The following is a 19,856-nucleotide window of genomic DNA, read 5'->3' as shown; positions in this document are numbered from 1 at the left end:
CCAACCATTGTTCCAGACTGTCCTCAAATGCCATTTCTACTTCCTAAGATAGCATATCAGGGACTGAAATTTCAGGGTCCAAATATGGTGTTTCCTTTGTCATTCATGGTGAAAATAGATAATAATTAGAAACATTGGCAAATTGGTTCCTTTTCTGTCTTTCTGTTCTGCTGATTTCAGCTAAGCATGCTCACAGGATGATGTGGCTCAATCATATTTCAGACCAAGCTTCTGTGTCCCCTTTGTTTTATGGGGTGAGAATGGTCCTTTCCCTGTCCTCTTGTGTTGTTTTGCAAATGAGTTTGTGTTTTAAACTGATGGTGTCATTGGCTGCCACATTGCATTGCTGAGAAAGGAAATGAAGTGGTGTCTGGGCTCTGTAGGTCTGCTTGTTCTGGAGATTGCTTTACATTATTAAAAACTTCTGCAGAAAATAATGATGATTAAAGGTGACATCTTTGCATTTTTCATTTACTATTTTTTTTGACAGCATCAATGGCTTGTTTTGAATAGGTCAGGTTGAAATTATCACATATATATTTGGTATCTCCTCGCCCTTATCCTTTCTTCTAATTTGATGTTGACTTTGACTTTTGGTTTAACTAGTCTGGTCTGACATGACTGCCACAGAGGATCATAGATTGTAATCATCCCTATGAACCAATCATAGCATAAGAGCATAGGTTTAGAGTTGGAAGGGACCTTAGAGATCATTTTTCAGAGGAGGAAACTAAGGCCCAAAGAGGTTAAGTGACTTGTCTATGGTCACACAGCTAATAAGTATGTGAGGCAGGATTTGAACCTGCATCTTACTGATTCCAAATCCAGCGATCTATCCATTACACACCATGCTACTTCTCAGAAACCAGTTGTTTCCTACCTTCTAATATTTAATCAGGGCAGCTAGGTAATACAGTGGATAGAGTGCCAGTTCTGGAGTTAGGAAGAATCATCTTCCTGAGTTCAAATCTGGCCTCAGACACTTACTAGCTGTGTGACCTTGGGCAAGTCACCTAAGCCTGTTTGCCTCACTTTTCTCATCTGTAAAATAAGCTGGAGAAGGAAATAGAAAACTGCTCTAGTTTCTTCTCCAAGAAAACCCCAAATGGGGTCATGAAAAGTTGGACATCATTGAAACAACTAAACAACAACAACATATAATCAGTGTCATTTTGGGGGGGAGCTGTTGAAATATCTAGCACCTTCTGGCCTTTTTCTAGATCATCTATAAACTTTTGATCTCTTTTTTTTTCTTTTTTGGTGAGGCAGTCAGGGTTAAGTGACTTGCCTAGGGTCACACGACTAGTAAGTGTCATGTGTCTGAGGCCAGATTTGAACTCAGGTCCTCCTGACTCCAGGGCTGGTGCTCACCTAGCTACCCCTTGACCTCTTTCTTTTCTCAAATTGGAACCATATTTTCCAACACACTGTTCACATTTCCCTCTTCTGCCTCCTGCCACATTGAAATCACTGAATAGCAAAATGGATGCAGACTTGATGTGGAGGAGCACGTCAGGTTGTTTAAAGAATTTTTGTGCCTCTTCATCCTCTACAACAGATGTGGGCACATCAGCTTCAGCTGTCTTCAGCAATAGTATCTTTGCTTATGTTCATCATGAGCACGGCAAGACGAGATGACCAGATGTCCCAGGAGACTGTGATTCTTGACTTTGGGCAGACAGCAGAACCCACTTGGTCAATTCCTTTGTTTTTCTTTTCAAGGAAAACCTGCTAGTCATCATTCTTTATAGCTGAAACTTCCTTCTGGCTTTGGTTTGGTTTTGTTTTGGTTTTAATGCTTTTGATGTTTCAGTAATTTGAGTCTTCTGATCATATGTCAATTTGTTGGTCGTTGGATAAAGATCTCACATTTAGAGGACCAACAGTTGTTATTTTTGTAGGCAGTCTAAAAACTGTGGTTCTTAGCACCTTCTGTCTTCCTTTTTCCCTTACCCTACCTCTGCAGAAGGGAGCCACACAGAACTGAAGGCCTGAGCAAGTCATGACCTCTGTTTTGCCTCAATTTCTTCATCCGTAAAATGGGGATAATAATAGCACTTATCTCCTAAGGTTGTTGTGAAGATGAAATGAGATAATAAATTATAAAACACTTAGGTGCCTAGGTGCCAGGCACATAGTAAACTTTATATAGATGTTAGCTATTATTATTTTGTATTTTTCTTCATGTCATGAATTGCCGTTGCCAAATAATTCATCAATCAGAGGCTAACTTCCTTGTGAGGCACTTCTTCATACTTAGTGAATCTGGTTCTTGGATAAAAGAGTTTCTTTTTTGCCTGGACTGTAGTCAAAGCTTTTTCAATCTGGTAGAAACCTGACAGAGCATATACCCTGCTAGCATAGCCTCTGAGGACCTGGAGTCACCTTCACGCCACGGTAGGGCATCCGAGGAGGACTTGGTAGAGAAAGGTTAAATGTAGTAGGCATAAATATAAAGTCCTTCACTTGGGTTCAAACAATCAACTTTACAAGTACAGGATGAGGGAGGGGTAATTAAGCAAGTTTGTGGCCGACAAGATCTCTTAATGGAAAGCAAATGAGTCAATATGACATTACATCCAAGAAAGCTAATTCTTTCCTTGACTCTATAAGAAAGGCATAATAGATAGCATGAGAAAAGTGGTCATACTACTGGCCTTTATCCTAGTCATAGGAGTAGGATGTTCACTTCTGGGTACCATGTTTTAGGAAGGACCTTACCAAGTTTTATTGTGTCTAAAGGACACTGGCCTGAAGATTGAGGAGACTGGAGACTATGCAATGTAAATATCAGTTGAAGGAATGGGCGCATTTAGTGTCTTCTAGTATTTGAAGGGGTGTGATGGAGAAGGAGGAATTAGTTTTATTCTATTTGGCCCCAGGAGGCAAAACCTGGAACAATGAAAGACATAGAAAATGCAGAGACTATTTGAGTTTGTCGTAAGGGAAAAATCCATAGTGATTATCACTGTCCACAAGTAGGATGGGCTGCCTCAAGAGGTAAGACTCCTCCACCCCTGGAAGTTTTCAAGTGGAGGATAGCTTACCACTTGTTGAAGATTGACAGGCAGTTCCCCATGCATTAAATGGTCTCCCTCCTCAAGTCTTCCTTTTAGAGATCTGTGTTTCCTTCAGGGCTCTACTCCCTCCTATGTGAAGCCTTTTCTGATTCTCTAGTTACCCCTCCAAAAAACCCCATTTTTGTATTTATTTCATATATGTTTGTATATGTGTTGTGTCTTTGTATTCCTTTTGCCTGTGATGCCTGGAGCATGGTAGGAGCCTTATCAAATGTTTTATTTTTTCAGGAAGGACATAAACAAATGGGCTTGTGAGGTCCCTTCCAAATCTGAGAGTCTGATTCTCTAGGAAGGGAGGAGTAGACCCAGACTCTAAGATTGCTTTTTAAAGTCTGGAGGAAGGAAGAGTCATGATGAAGACATAGATTGGGATCCATTAAGTACTAGCTACATAGTAGCTAAAATAGATCTGGCTCTAGGGTCTGTAAGAAGTGGGAAGAGAAGGGAGAAATATCAGTTGTGGGTGGTGGGACTGGAGAGATGTGGGATTGCTAGGGAACCATCCTCATTGAGCCAACACCTGGAGCATGTCTCTAGCAGGTGGTTTTGAAGGTGCCACAGAGTACCTTCCCATCACCCCTTCTACTGCTGCCTCAGTCTTGTGGCTCTGGCCACTCAGAGACTGGGAAGGCAGAGGCTGCAGAGATGAGACCATTCAGTTTTTCTGCTTCTAGGGCCTTTGAGATAGCAGGTTATGAAACCTCACAGAATCATAGATTTAGGGTTGGAAGGTAGCTTAGAACCCAATGAGTCCAACTGCCTCATTGCACAGATCAGGAAACTGAGCCCCAGGGAAGCAAGTGACTTGCCCAGAGTCATAGCTAATGTAACATCCTACAACAATAATTAACTCATTTCAAGGGTACGGGCAATTTGATGTCCCATTAAGTCTACATGGTTCCCTTCTCTCTGGCTTTGGGGAGTTGATTTTATTTTATTTTAGATAATTGGGGTTAAGTGACTTGCCCAGGGTCACACAGCTAGTGGCAGGTGTTTGGTCTGAGATCGGACTTGAACTCAGGTCCTCCTGACTTCAGGGCTGGTGCTCTATCCGCTGTGCCACCTAGCTGCCCCCTAGGGGAGTTAATTTTAGAGAAAACCTTCTGAATGGTCACAATCCCTCTGAGGCCCTAGTTAAGAACATATCTAACATCTGAACAGAAGTTGAGCTCTCTGCCTAGCTTTATATTTGTAGTCATCTCTAGTTAACCATTTGTGGTTGAGGCAAAATTCAGTTTACTGGAATTTGTAAAATGAAGGAGTTGGACTAGATCACCTTTGAAGCCTCCTGGTTTTAGATCTGCCATTCTCCTGCCACTTAACAATCCGATTAAAAAGCATATATTAAGTGCAGTTGTTTGGCAAGGCTCTCCGCTTTGTGCCAGGGATCCAGAGATGAAAAAATACCTGTCTCTTCTCTCCAGGATCTTACTGTTGAATAGAGGAGTAGAGAAGTAAATGTGATGTAAGGAGAAATTCAGACGTGTGCTGTAGAAAAATGTCGGGAAGAGAAGGTCATTTTCACGAGGTGGAGAATAGAGAGAGAAGCAGGGAAGTCTTCAGAGAGGAAGTGGCATCCGAGCTCAGCTTTGAAGGGAGAGTATGATTGCATCAGGTGATGATGAAGAGAGAACACATTCCAGGAAATGGGGATGGGCTTGACTGAATGGAATTAGGAAGTAGGAGAGGGCAGGACGAGATCGAGGAATGGAGGTGACTATTTGGCTGAATCAGAATCTGTGAGAACTTGTATGAAATAATAATGGAAATGGAGGTTAGAGCCAAGTTGCGTGGGGCCTTGAATGCCAGACAAGGGAGTCTGTATTTTATCTTATAGGCAATGGGGAGCTCCTGTTGTGAGGAGATGGGTGGGGATCATTGGGTCTCAGCTGTTTGCTGTTGCCCCAGTAGCACCCCGAGCTAATGTGGCTTCTTGTGAGAGGGTTTGCTGGTAGATGCTATGGGGTAATGGAAGTGGGGTCATGGGACTCAGGAGGCCTGGGCTCCAATCCTGGTTGTTACTGTGTGATTCTGGGCAGGGTGCTGCTCCTCTCTGAGTCTGTAAAAACAAAACAACCCTCCCCCAAAAAAAAGCAACTAAATTTGTGCTCCTCACCTTGTAGGATGGCTGGGATGAGAAGAATACACTTTGCAAGCCTTGATGTTCCGTAGTTCTGAGCTGCCTTTTTTCCTTCGCCCCCTCACGGTGAACAAAGCCCTCTGCTTCCTTGAGGTGCTTTGTCTCTGTGCTCATAGGACAGGCCCCCTCACGGCTGTACTTTCCTTAATACCTTTGTCTACACTCCAACCTGTATGTGTTAGAACACGTCCAACACAAGGTCCCCGAAGAGGCTCTGAAGGTAAGTCACCGAACAGCTTCCGGAGGGGAGGCCAGTGCCTTATGGCACAAGCCCAATGCTGGCCTTTCTTTTAGTCCATCATGAGGCAATCGGGAAGTCTTTCTTCTCATACCCTGGTTCTGCCAATCACTGTCTGACCTCTGGCAAGTCCTTCTCTCCAGATGGGTTTGTCTCCTCATCTATAAAATGAGGATAATAATAATCCCCACCTTGCTTCTCTCCCAGGGCTGTTATGAGGCTCTAATGAGACAATAGGTAAGGAAGATGGTATAGCTTGTAAAGCCCTTTACTCATGTTCCATTTATTTTAATATATAGGATTTTAGGTTTGAAAGGGACTTTAGCAACCATGTAATCCAACCCCCTCATTATGCAGTTATGTAATTGAAGCCCAGAGATGGAAAAGGGGTTTTCCCAAGCTCTTGCTTCTAGTAAGTGGCTACCAAGATTTGTGTAAGATAATGAGGTTTTGAGGTGAAAGGAACCTCAGAGATCACTTAGTCCAACCCATCTTTCCCCCATTTTACAGAGTAGGAAACCAAGACCCAGATAGGAAATGTGGGGGCAGCTAGGTGGCACAGTGGATAGAGCACTGGCCCTGGAGTCAGGAGGACCTGAGTTCAAATCCAGCCTCAGACACGTGATACTTACTAGCTGTATGACCCTGGGCAAGTCACTTAACCCCATTGCCTAGCCAAAACAAAACAGATAGGGAACATGACATGTCCATAGTCATGAGTAGTTCAGAGCTGAGATCTGGGGCTGATTTTCTACTACACTGGCAGTGAGGTATTAATTCTGGGCTTCAGTTTCACCATCTGTAAAATGAAGAAGTTGGACCAGATAGTTTCTTCTCTTTTTCTAAGTCCTGTGAAGTAAAGACAGATGAGGATGCCATCTCGTTTCTTTGGGATTTCTGGGCTTATTTTTCCTAGCTCTCATGCCCCTTCCTCTTTCTAGGGTCAGCTTCTAAAATGTGGCTTTGTTTTTTGAATGAATGATGATGCATCCTTAGAATTCTTCCTCAGCACCTAAGAAAAAAACCCCACCAACAACTATATGGGATATTTTCACTTCTGTTATTTTAATCCTGGCGAAGTGCTAAGAGTTAGGGCAGGGGAACTATTTCTTACCTCAGTAATCATAGGATTGAGATCTGGAAAGGGACCTTAGATAGCATATAGTCTAATCTCATTTTATAAATGAGGAAATTCAGGTAAAGAGAGAGGGAATTGACTTGTTTAAGGCCACATGTCTGATAAGTAGCAGCTCCTCTGACTCCAAATTTTGTGTTTTGGTAGATGATAAACCTGTGAAAGCAGCAGCATGGTGTGTTTGGAGACATACTAGACTGGGGGTCGGGAGACCTGGATTCTGGTCTTGGCTGTGTCACCAACCCAGTGAGACCTTGGGATGATGCCTTTCCTCTTCTGGGTCTCAGCTTCCCCTGCTATTAAATGGGCAGGGTGGGATTCGGACTAGAGAGTTGCTAAGGCTTCTGCCGGTTTCTTGAACTAATTGACTGGACTAAAAATCACTGCCTTCATTCTTCATTCACTCCAATCACAAAACAGCCTATAGCTCCCGTAACATCTGCCCCTCTGCTTGGGGAAGGGTTCAGGGAAGGATTTAAAAGCTGGGCTTTTTTAGACCCTTGATTTAGGCCTAGATGGGCTCAGGTCCTGACTCCTGAGTTTTGTGTCCAGGACAGAGTGTAGAGGACAGAGCTTTAGATTTAGAATCAAAGAACCTGAGTTTCAGTCCTAACTCTGCTGATTGCCATCTGTGCTTGCAGACAAGTCAAATCACCCCTATAGTCCTTGGTTTTCTCATCTGGGATTTCCCTCATCTGGAAGAGCACTGGAATTAGGAGATCAGCTTTTGCCACTCATCGGTTGTATGGGCTTAGATGGGCCTCTTCCCATTTATGATCCTCAGTTTCCTCATCTGTGAAATGGGGATGAGGATTCTTTTTTGGGGGGTGAGGCAATTGGGGTTGAGTGCCTTGCCCTAGGTCACACAGCTAGTAAGTGTCAAGTGTCTGCTCTGAGGTCACATTTGAACTCAGGTCCTCCTGACTCCAGGCCTGTATGGTATCCACTGAGCCACCTAGCTGCTCCAGGGGATAAGGATTCTTGCCCTACTGACAGGAGGATTATTGTGGGAAAGGGCTTTATGAAAAAAGAAATTACCTTAAAGTGCTATACCAATATAAGTTGTTATTATTGAAAGTCAGTGCAGTTTAGAAGAAAGAAGACTAGACTTAGGTTTAGGAGATCTGGGTTCAAATCCTGTTTCTTTTCCTTTGTAAATTGAGGATAATACTTGTATTGTCTATCTCACAGTATTCTTTTGAGGGAAGGGTTTGTAAAATTTAAAGCATTATAGAATGGGAGCTCTTATTAAGGTATTGGTGTTTCCTCCTCTTCACTGTCCCTAGCACTTCATAATTACAAAGTACTATGTATAAAAATTAATATTTTTTTTCCTTTTCATCTTGGTGGTAGAATGGAGCTCATTCTCCTTACCTTTGCTTTCTGGCCTTTGCCTTTCAGCACGAGAAGTACACCAGCCAGTTGCAGATGAATTTTAAGGGCACAACTGTGAAGCGAGGGGACCCCCCAGCAGACCTTGGTCCTTATTCTGAATCCCCACAGGCCAAACCAGAGAAGGGAGACCGGAGACCTGTCCCAGGTAAAATCCTCAAGGATGAGGCATGGGGCAGGGCAGGGAGGAGCATATGTGTCCCAGATGAAAACACATGTTTATCCAGAAGCACGCTTTACTCAGGTACACATGTAAGGCTCCATCTCTGCCCACATGGATTTGCATTCAAGTCAAATTTGTGAAAGACCCTTGGTGAATGATCTTTAATATGCCCCTGGAGTGGCTGAGAGGGACAGGTGATTCAGGAGGGTTCTTTCCCTTCTCCCCTATCTGTCTCCTCCTTTCTCTTGAGGGCAACTGGACCAGCCTGGCACAGGGATCAACCAGTAAATATTACACAAGCACCAGGTGCTGTGCTAGGCTGGAGATATAGACAAAAATGAAAAAATCCCTGCCCTCAAGGAGTTTACATTCTCTGTACCGCATAGGTTCCCAAAGTGGGAGATACCACCCCCTGGAGGGTGCTGGAATGATCCAAATTTCAAAAACACTTTTAAAGGGTTAAATAAAGTAGATTTCCAGGGGGTGCTGAGTAATTTCTTTTAAAAGGGGTTGGTAGGCCAAATAAGTTTGGGAACCTCTGCCTAGAAGAAGACAGAATATACACATAGCAATATGTACAAAATATATGCTAGTGAATGCTAGGTAATTTTTTGGATGGGAGAGGCATTAGTAGTTGGGGGAATCAAAAAAGGCTTTATGGGGAGAGCTGAGCTTGAGGTGAGTTTGGAAGGAAGTTAGGAATTCTAAGAGGTAGAGGTAAAGGGGAAGCATGTTGCAGGCATGGGGAATAGGTCTTCTCCCTATCCAAAAGCATAGAGATGAGAGATGGGAAGCTGTATGGGAGGAGAAGCATACTTTGCAAAGTGGATGTATAATGAGCCTAGAAAAGTAGGTTAGAGCCAGGTGATAAAGGGCTTTAAATGCCAAGCAGAGGAGTTTGTATTTGACCCTAGAAATAATAGGGACAAACTGAGACTTCTTGAGCTGGGAAATGAATGGAAAAGTTGGAGTAGAATGAAATAGTTGAATCTGATGCACCTGCAATTAAATATTTATTAACTCATCTACTTGGTGTAAGGGCTCTGTGCTTGGTGTTGCAGGGGAACCTGAAAAGGCATGCTTGGTCATCAGGGAGCTTATAGTCTAGGGGAGACAGTGGAGGAACCGATCCGAGCTCCGCCCTCAGGGAGCTCATGGACTTGTAGAACGACATACCAGGCAGAGAGTTCATAAGAGCTGAAGTAACAGTAATGGCTGGGATTTATACAACTCTTTAAGATTTGCTCCTCAGTTTCTCCAGGGAGGTGAAACCCATTTCAGCCCCTAGCTCTTGCTCCTTAGTTCAGTCTGGTCACAGGTTCCTGGGTAGCTCACCAGAACAGTTGGCAGCATTAGGCTGCAGGGCTGTGGGCCCCATGGTGTGTTGTCTGTCACTTACCCTCAGTCTCCTCATCTGTAAAATAAAGATAATAATGTTTGCAGTACCTATATTACAGAATTATTGTGAGGACAGATTATTGTAAATCTGGTAACTTGTATTAGAAGCTGCTAGACTATTGTGTCAGCTTTGGAGGATGGTGTGGCTCCATTCTCTGGAAACATTTGTTAAGTATCTGCTGTATATCAGGCACTGTACTAGGTGCCAGGGATAAAAAAAAAATGCAGAAGATAGACCCTGCCCTCATGGAGCTCACCTGGGAGGTGGTGTTATTATTACCCCCATTTTGCAGGTGAGGAAACAGAGACAAATTGGCTAAGTGATTTACTCAGGGTTGCATAGCTAATAAGTGTCTGAGGATTTGAATTCAGGGCTTTCTTACTCCATTGTGCCACCTCACTGTCATAATTAATAGCTCTTATTTCTATAGTGGAGAACTTAGAATCATAAGAGTTGGGGCTTTTGTTGTTTAGTTGTTTCAGTCATGTCCAACTCTTCATGACCCCTTTGGGGTTTTCTTGCCAAAGATACTGGAGTGGTTTGCCAATTTTACAGATGAGGAAACTGAGGCAAACAGGGTTAAGTGACTTGCCCAAGGTCATACAGCTAGTAAATGTCTAAGGCCAGATTTGAACCCAGGAAAATGAGTCTTCCTGATTCCAAGCCAAACATTCTACTACCTGGCTGTCCCTAAGAGTTGTGGCTAAATTAGGTCTTAGAGATAATCTGTTTCACTCTTCCTTTATTTTACTTTTTTCAACATTTATATACTTTGTATGTTTTCCCCAAATTTTTTTCAATTAGCAAGCACTGATTTTTTTTTCCCTCCCAATTTCCCACCCACCCACACTAGGAAAGAAAAAGAAAACCCTTGTAACAAATGTGCAGAATCAAGATAAAAACTTTTGCAGATTGGTCATGTATGAAAATGTCTGTTTTATTCTTCGTTTCGAGTCTATCACCTACCCGTCAGGAGATGGGCAGCTTCATTATTGGTCCTCTGGCACTGTGATTTGTCACTGTGTTGATCAGAGTTCTAGAATTTTTCAGAGTTGTTTGTCTTTGGTGTTGCTGTATAAATCATTCTAGTTCTGCTCACTGCACTCTGCATTCGTTCATACAAGTCTTCCCAGGTTTGTCTGGGAAGGTTCCTCTCCTACATTATTTCAGCAGTATGGCACACTGGTATTCTGTTCTTTTTATGTATTAAAATGTATTCAGCCATTTTTCAATTGATGGTCATCCCCTTGGTCTCCAGTCCTTTGTTACCACAAAAAGCTGCTATAGATACTTTTGTACATATAGGTCCCCCTTATTTTATAGATAAGGAAACTGAAGGCAGCTACTAAGTAGCAAAATCAGGATTTGAACCCAAGCCTTCCAATTGTTCTCTTCAGTATCTCTTTCTGTATGTAGCAGAAAGCTTTCCACTTCTAAGGCCGTACCCAGCATCTTGAGGGTTGGGCCTTCTCATAGTTTCTGTAGTAGCTTTTTCCTTTTCTAGTTTTTCTCAGAAATTCTTTGGGTTTGAGGTGAAACTGAGCTTAGCCTTGGCCCAGGCTCATGTTACTGCAGCCTGTGGTTATTGAGGCCTGGTCATCTGAGGATGCCTGGGGAGGATGGTGAAGGGGACAAGCTGTGTTTGTGGTGCTCCCACCTCCACTTCTGGGCTGGTCTTCTCCAACTCCCTCAAGTTTGTCTGGCCCTGTGGACCGAACCCAACCTAGAAAGAGGGAGAGGTCTGAGAAAAAGCTTTCTTCTTCACTGTGGATAAATTGGTGTAGGATTCTTTTCTAAGAAATTAGTGTTTACAGAGGGAGATACTGAAGTCCCTCTTTGCTGAAAGAAAATGTTCCGTGTGTGTGTGTGTGTGTGTGTGTGTGTGTGTGTGTGTGTGTGTGTATAGCTTATATCAGATTGCGCGCCATCTTGAGGAGGGAGATGGGGAGGGAGGGGGAGAAAAATTTAAAACTCAAAAGCTTATGGAAGTGATTGTTAATAAATCAAAATAAATTAATTAAAATTAAAAAAAAGAAAAAAAATGTTCCTAGCTGGACAAACATCACCAAGAACCATTACCTGTCTATGAAAGTGGGTTGATATCCATGCCAATTACAGAATCCTAAAAACCTCGAAAGACTTGTATGGTCTGACGCTGAGTGAAGTGAGCAGAACCAGGAGAACGTTGTATACAGTAACAGCCACATTGTGTGACGACTAATATTGATAGACTTAACCCTTCTCAGCAATACAAGGATCTAAGACATCTCCAGAGGCCTCATGATGGAAAATGGCATTCCCCAAAAAGAAAGAACTATGAGTTTGAATGCAGATGGAAGCATACTATTTGCTATTTTTTTCTTTTGTTGTGTTTTGTTTCCTCTTTCTGGTGGTTCCTCCTATTGGTCCTAATTCTTACTTACAACATTCACTAACGTGAAAATATATTTAATAGGAATGTATAGGTATAGTGTGTATCATATTGCCCTCAGTCTTAGGGAGGGAAATGGGGAGGGAGGAGGAGAAAAATTTAAAACTGAAAAGCTTATGGAAATGATTGTTGACAAATCAAAATAAATTAATTAAAAATAAAAAAAATTATAAAATCCTTTCCATCATCATAGGTGCTTGAGAAATGTTGGTTGAACCTTGGGCTGTTTACTCTCCTGTTCCCTCTGAGTCTCAGTGGCCCAGGATGGGTTGTTCTTGGGTGGATCCTTGGGATCCTCCTGGCATTGATGTTCTGTGGCCTTTTTTTTCTTTCTGTCCAAACCCGTGATTTCACTGGTGTAGGGATTGCCTAGGATTCTGTAGCTTAGTCCTAGAGAGCTATGTGGGGCACTCTGAGGTTAAATGATTTGCCTTGGTCCCATAGCTAATGAGTGTCAGACGGAGGATTTGAACTGCAGGTTTTCTAGATATCAGGGCTGGCTCTTCTTCACTAGGCCGTAGCTGTCTCTGCGACTATGAATAAGAATTTGTGACATGAGCACTCTCTATTTATGAGCTGCTATCTTTATTAACATTGACAATAATAGTAGTACAGTGCTTTGTACACAGTAGGTACTCAATAAATGTATATTGAATTGTAATAAAGAAAACTATAAAAAGGCCCTTTATAGAACTAGAATACTTAGATAAAGTCTAGCCATAGCCCAGCTTGGTTGGCTTTCTTGTGACAAAGTATGTCTTTCCTCAGCCTAGGGATTATGAAATATTAATAATCATTAGCTAGCATTTATATAGTTCTTTAAGATTTGCAGAGGATTTTACAAAAATTGCACCATTTGATTCTGACAACAACCCTGGGAGGTAGATGCCATTATTTATTCCCATTTTACAGATAAGGAAACAAAGGCAGACAGAAGTTAAATGACTTACCCAGGACCACACAGCTAGTAAATTTCTGAGTCATCCACTGAATTCAGTTCTTGCTGATTCCACATCTAGTGCTCTACCTGCTATAACACAAAGCTGCCACAATTAGTAATAGCTCCCATTTGTGTAGTGTTTAAGCCTTACAAACTTTTTTCACAATGACTTTGTGAGTTAATGCAGTTCACATTGTCCCCATTTTACAGATAAGGAAAACTGAAGCCAGGTGAAGTAACTTGCCCAAGGTCAATAGACTTGAATTCATGGCTTATGTTCCCAAGTCCAGTTCTCTTGTTACTGCACTTGAGGCTGCCTATCTGCATATGTTCATGAACAACATATAAACTAGTATTTCAGTGTTGGAGCAGGAGATTTTGGGAGGGATCTGTCAGGTGGTGATGGATAAGGGAGGGTGTCATGGTAGAAAGAAGACAAGATTAGGAATCTACTCAAATCCGAGCTCTGCCACTAATTACTCATGTGACTTTGAGTAAATCACTTTTTGAATCTCTGTTTCCTCATCTGTTAAATGAGTGGGTTCAGCTAGATCCTCTCTAACGTCCCTTTCTAGATTTAAATCCTATGAAACCTGTAAGTGCTTCCCGGCCCCTCAGTGAGCTTTGAGGCAGAGGTTGAAAGGCAGGACATTGTTACCTTAAGATATGCGGTTCACAGTGCCCTCTAGTGCAGGATGTAAGCTCATCTCGAGGCTAAGCACGTCTAGATAGTAGCTCATTCATTTATTTTGTTTATTTATCACCATTTTAATTTTTTATTTTAAATAAACATTGTTGTGAGATAGAGATCATCTGGAGTTATAAAATCAGTCTGTAGAAAATGGTTGAATGAATTTCAACTGATGTTACCAGATACATCTTAAAAAATCCTCAATGTTTATTGAAATTAAAATATACATATTTATTCAGAATTTAGTAAATATAAAATAAAATGGGAATTTCTATTTACATAGTAGTACAGGGAAAGAGGAGTGTACATGAAACTTCTAATCTCTGTTATTTATAGCTTGCTTTTGTTTTAAAATATATAATATATAAACTTGTAGCTTTCAAAGCTGTCCTGCTTATCTGTGATTCCTTTTGGCTAGGCTTTTTTTTAAATGCCACAATGACTCTGACTCTCTCTCTCTCTCTCTCTCTCTCTCTCTCTCTCTCTCTCTCTCTCTCACCCCCTTTCTATCCTTCCTTCTTTCTTCCTTTCCTTCTTTTGTCTTTTCCTCTTTCTTCTTTCCTTTTATTCTTTCTTCTTCCTTTCCTTATTCCTTCTTTCTTTCTTCTTTCCCCTTCTTCCTTTCTTCTTCTCTTCATTTCTTTATTCTTTTCCTGTTCCTTTCCTCCTTCCTTTATTTCTTTCCTCTCTTCTTCCCTTTCTCCCTTCCCTGTCTTCTTTCCTTCCTTTTCCCCTCCTTTAGCCATTAAACTGTTTTTACTTTCCTTTGTAGGTTGCTCTCTGATCATTGAGTTCCACTAGTGTCTTGCAGCATCCATCACCTTTTTCATTATCAGATATTTAAAAAGCACATGCACTAGGTGGCAGGACGCAGATTAGTGCAGTGGGAAGACCCCTGCATCAGAAAATCTCAGTGTGAGGTGGGTTTTCAGTGCTTTGTAACCATGTTGGGGCCAGTCATTCATTCCTCCTCTTAGCATTTGTCTCCTCCTAAAGTCTATGTGTAAGCAAGCTGTTGTTGTTCATAAGATGAGAGGAGAGAGAGCCAGCTTTGGAATAAGGCAGACCTGAGATCAGGTCTTTCCTCTGACACAGGTCATGGAATCTTGGGAAAGTCACTTAAAGTCTCAATGCCCCAGACAACTCTGGACCAGAGGACTCAGAGAGTAGTTGCTGATCTGCTTTAATACAGAAAGTATCCTCACTAGGAGTGTCTATATCAATGAAATAGCAAATTCAGACACCCAAAAAAAGTGCAGGAAGAAGTAAAATAAGGGTTATAGAAGGAAGGAAGCATTTATGTGTTAGGCACTATGCTACTTTAGACAAGGGTTGCATTTGGAGAGGTGTAATATTGGGACAATGAAAGAAGGATGAGCTTGGAGTTAGAGGTGCTAAGTCTAAATCCTAACTTTGCTACTTACTCTCTGTGTAATCTTAGGCAAGATTACACAGTTTCTTCATCTCTAAAATGAGAGGTTTGGGGTAAGATGACTTTAAAGGTCTCTCCCAGCTTTTAGATTTAGATGTATGGTCCTAAGTTGATCTATAGAAGTCAGGAGGGCTGGAGGAGATGAGAATCCCATTTATCTATCAGGTTTTGGGGAATGAGAGTGCTCTGGATAATTTGGTATTCTGGTTAAAAGAATATGATCTGTCCCCTGGGGTTGATGAATGTTTGCAGAATGAGAATATAATGAAATATAATGCACTGTGGTCTCATGGAAAGAGAGCTTTGGACTTGCAGTCAAGAAAGACCTGAGTTTAGATCCTGACTTTGAGTCTTTACTAGGTGTGTGTCCCTGGGGAAATCTTTTAACCTCCTGGAGTCTCTATAAAATGGGGAAAATGATACATGTACTTCTTAACCCATAGGTTTGTTATGATCAAAGTGCTTTGTAAACTTTCAAGTGCTCTCTCTTTTAATAGTCTTATTTTTAATTGGTATCAATGCTAAGACCTTGCTATTGGTAATAACACTGTCCTTGGACTGGGAAGGTCCTTGCAGAATTTGCAGAGCCCCAGGTTTACCCCTATGGGTTTTAGGGCTCAAGCAACTTTGTTGTGTAGGGGTAAGACACCAGAATTTGAAGTCAGAGAGTTGAGGTTCACTTCCTGGCTCTGTTACTCCCTATATAACCTTGGGAAAGTCTCGTCCCCTCTCTGGGGTTCCAGTTTCTTTAATTGTAAAATGAGTGCTTTGAACTAAATGACTTCTAAAATCCCTTTTGGGTCTATATCTAAGATCCCATGAACTGGACTTCTTTTAGGAAATGTCACCCTCCATATGGGGGAGGCTGCTGGCCTTGCTTTTGGAACTGAGCTATTGAAGTGACAGAAATTTCTTCTTTTCTCTTTCCAGAGCCATTGACCTACCGCACACCACTATACGGGCAGCCTTCATGGTGGGGGGAGGATGATGGCAACAACAAATTGGACAGGCCAGATGACCAGCACCAAGAGGATCATTATCCAGGTAAGACTCCAGGCCAGGAACCGGTGCCCAGGACTGGCTTCATGTTCCCAGGTCTGAGGCCAGCTCTAGACCAAGTCCATAAAACTGACACTAGGACATCATTGACTCTTGGCTCTATGGTTGCCTCTGGTTGTATAAGGAGACAGGACCCCTGACCTCAGGAATGTCAAAAGTCTGGGGTATGGAGAAGAAGAAACAAGTTTCCTATCCTCAACAAGCTCAGGGCCTGAGACACAAAGAGGAGAAACCTCAGCCCTGTCCTGGGAGTATTGTGTCTTATGACAGCCCCAGTGAAATCCCAGGTTTGGTCCCAAAAAAGTGCCTGAAAAAGCAAAATAAGGGTTATAGACAACAAATGTTTCAAATAAAGAAGCAACAGAGGAACAACCCCAGGCCCTGTACCCATTAATAATCTGGGGTGGAGAGGAACCACACTGACCCATATGGAACAGTTCCCTCGATTAGAGAATGTGTCATCCAGTGCTGACCTGAGTTAAACCTAGCACAATTTGCTTGTAGGAGCTCAATGACGAGGAAAATCAGTGAGAGAGTGAGGGAGAGAGGGACCAAGCATTTATTAGTACCTACTGTGTACCAGACATTGTACTAAGCACTTTACAAATATTGTCTCGTTTGATCCTCACAACAACCCCAGGAGGTAGGTGTTTTTATGATCCCCATTTTACAGTTGAGGAAACTGAGGCAGATAGGTGAAATGATTTGCCCAGGGTCACACAGCTAGTCAGTGGGAGAGACTGGACTCCAGTCCAAGTCAGAGAGTTATCCACAAATAACACGGCCAGATGGGTCACACATCATGGCTGGCATATGAAGAGACCCATCTGACTGGAGCAAAGGCCCCATGATGAAAATGAGAGGGAGTTGAAGTTGTAGAGTAGGGGACTGGAAGCTCGGTTGTGAATGTCCTTGGATGCCAAGAAGAGGTGTTTGAAGTTGATGCAGTGGGATGTCTTAGAGCCATTGTGCTAGATAAGATTGGTGACACAAAAATTGTAGATAATTGCAAATTCTTGGAACTGGGCCACATATCTCAGCTCACATTAATATCCTCATGATAAATTGTTGTAATCTCTTTGCTAATATTTTATTTAAAATTTTTGCATCAATATTCATTAGGTAAATTGGTCTATAATTTTCTTTCTCTGTTTTGGCTTTTCCTGGTTTAGGTATCAGCACCATATTTGTGTCATAAAAGGAATTTGGTAGGATTCCTTCTTCGCCTATTTTTCCAAATAGTTTACATATTATTAGAATTAATTGTTCTTTAACTATTTGGTAGAATTCACTTATAAATCCATCTTGCCCTGGAGATTTTTTTGTCTTAGAGAGTTCATTGATGGCTTGTTCAATTTCTTTTTCTAAAATGGGGTTAAGTATTTTATTTCCTCTTCTCTTAATCTGGGCAATTTATGTTTTTGTAAATATTCATCCATTTCACTTAGATTGTCAGATATATTGGCATGCAGTTGGGCAAAATAGCTCCTAATTATTGCTTTAATTTCCTCTTCATTTGGTGGTGAATTCACCCTTTTCATTTTTGATGCTGGTAATTTGGTTTTCTTTTTCTTTTTTTAAATCAAATTAACCAGAGGTTTATCTATTTTATTGCTTTTTTTCCTTCATAAAACCAGCTCTTAGTTTTATTTATTAGTTTGATAGTTTAATGACTTTCAATTTTATTAATCTGTCCTTTGATTTTCAGAATTTCTAATTTGTTTTTAATTGGGGGTTTTTAATTTGTTCTTTTTCTAGTTTTTTAAGTTGCATGCCCAATTCATTGATCTGTGCTTTCTCTATTTTATTCATGTAAGCATTTAGAGATATAAAATTTCCCCTAAGAACTTCTTTGGCTGCATCCCATAAATTTTGGTATGTTATGTCATTATTGTTGTTCTCTTTGATGAGAGTATTATTTCTGTTGTTTGTTGTTTGACCCACTCATTCATTAGGATTCAATTATTTAATTTCCAGTGAATTTTTAATCTGTTTTTCATGGTCCTTTGTTATACATAATTTTTATTGCATCATGATATGAAAAGGGTACATTTAATATTTCTGCCTTTCTGCATTTGATTGTGAGGTTTTTATGCCCTAATACATGGTCAATTTTTGTGTAGGTGCCATGTATCACTGAGAAAAAGGTATATTCCTTTCTATCACCATTCAGTTCTCTTCAGAGGTCTATCATATCTAACTTTTCTAAAATTTTGTTTACCTCTTTAACTTTTCTCATTTATTTTGTAGTTAGATTTATCTGGTTCTGAGAGGGAGAGGTCCCCCACTAATATAGTTTTGCTGTCCATTTCTTCCTGTAACTCATTTAATTTCTGTTCTAAGAATTTGGATGCTAAACCACTTGGTGCATGTACATACATACATGCATACATATGTGTGTGTATATATATATCTATATATACATGTTTAGTATAGATGTTACTTCATTGCTTTTAGTACCTTTTAGCAAAATTAGTTTACTTCTTTATCTCTTATAATTAGATCAATTTTTGCTTTTGCTTTGCTGAGATCAGGATTGTTACCCCTGGTTTTTTTTTTTTACTTCAGCTGAGGTATAATAGATTCTGCTCCAGCCTTTTACCTTTACTCTGTATATATCTCTCTGCTTCAAATGTGTTTCTTGTAAACAACATAGTAAAGCATTCTATTTTTTAGTCCACTCGGTTATATGCTTCCATTTTATGGGAGAGCATCCCATTCACATTCATAGTTATGATTACTGTGTATTTCCCTCCATCCTATTTTTACTTTTATCTGTCCTTTCACCTTGTCCCTCCTCACTAGTGTTTTGTTTCCGACTACTTTCTCCCTCAATCTGCCCTACCTTCTATCAGCCCTTTCCCCTTCTCTCTTTTCTTTCCCCTTTCTCCTCCTACTTCCCTACAAGGTAAGATAAATTTCTATACCTTACTGAGTGTGTATATTATTCCTTCTATGAGCCAAATCTGGTAAGAGTAAAGTTCAAACAAGGCTCACCCCCTCCCTTCTTTCCCTCTGCTGTAATAGTTCTTTTGTGCCTCTTCATGTGATGTAATTTACCCTATTCTGCCTCCCCCTTTCCTCTTCTTGTAGTACAATGCTTTTTTTCCACCCCTTAATTTTTTTTTTGTATCATCACATCAAAGTCAACTTATACCTATATTCTCTGTCTATGTATATTCCTTGTAACTGCCCAAATAGAGATACAGTTCTCAAGTGTTACAAGTATCATCTTCCCATGTAGGAATATAAACAATTTAACCTTATTGAATAACATGGTTTTTTTTCTTTCTGGTTTACCTTTTTATGCTTCTCTTGAATCTTGTATTTGAAGACTGAATTTTCTGTTCAGTTCTGGTCTTTTCATCACGAGAGTTTAAAAGTCTCCCTATTTCATTGAATGCCCATCTTTTTCCCCTGAAAGATTATGCTTAGTTTTGGTGGGTAGTTGATTCTTGGTTGTAATCTAAGCTCCTTTGCCTTCTGGAATGTCATCTTCCAAGCCATCTAATCCTTTAAATAGAAGCTGCTAAGACCTGTGTAGTCCTGACTGTGGCTCCTCAATATCTGAATTGTTTCTTTCTGGCTGCTTGCAATATTTTATTTTTGACCTGATAATTCTGGAATTTGGCTAAAATATTCCTTGGAGTTTTCATTTTGGGATCTTTTTCAGGAGGTGATCAGTGGGTTCTTTCAATACTGTTTTACCCTGTGGTTCTAGGATATCAGGGTAGTTTTCCTTGATAATTTCTTGAA

At 40.9% G+C, this 19,856-nt stretch overlaps 1 protein-coding gene across 7 annotated transcripts in view; it reads left to right on the top strand.

The window, feature by feature from the left end:
• CEP170B (centrosomal protein 170B) overlaps positions 1-19,856 on the top strand; it is a 118,231-nt gene that overhangs the window by 50,606 nt on the left and 47,769 nt on the right. For 5 of the 7 annotated variants that reach the window (XM_078150378.1, XM_078150376.1, XM_078150377.1 and 2 more), the window contains 3 exons: positions 5,383-5,440; positions 7,995-8,133; positions 15,972-16,085. In XM_078150378.1, coding sequence (XP_078006504.1) covers positions 5,383-5,440; positions 7,995-8,133; positions 15,972-16,085 — 311 coding nt within the window. The remainder of the gene's footprint in view (positions 1-5,382; positions 5,441-7,994; positions 8,134-15,971; positions 16,086-19,856) is intronic. The other 2 variants (XM_078150379.1, XM_078150381.1) reach the window with 1 other exon arrangement.

Source organism: Phascolarctos cinereus, unplaced genomic scaffold, assembly GCF_003287225.1.
Source record: "Phascolarctos cinereus isolate Bilbo 61053 unplaced genomic scaffold, phaCin_HiC Scaffold_2;HRSCAF=192, whole genome shotgun sequence".
NCBI lineage: Eukaryota > Metazoa > Chordata > Mammalia > Diprotodontia > Phascolarctidae > Phascolarctos > Phascolarctos cinereus.
This window is presented reverse-complemented; position numbering and strand designations above follow the sequence as displayed.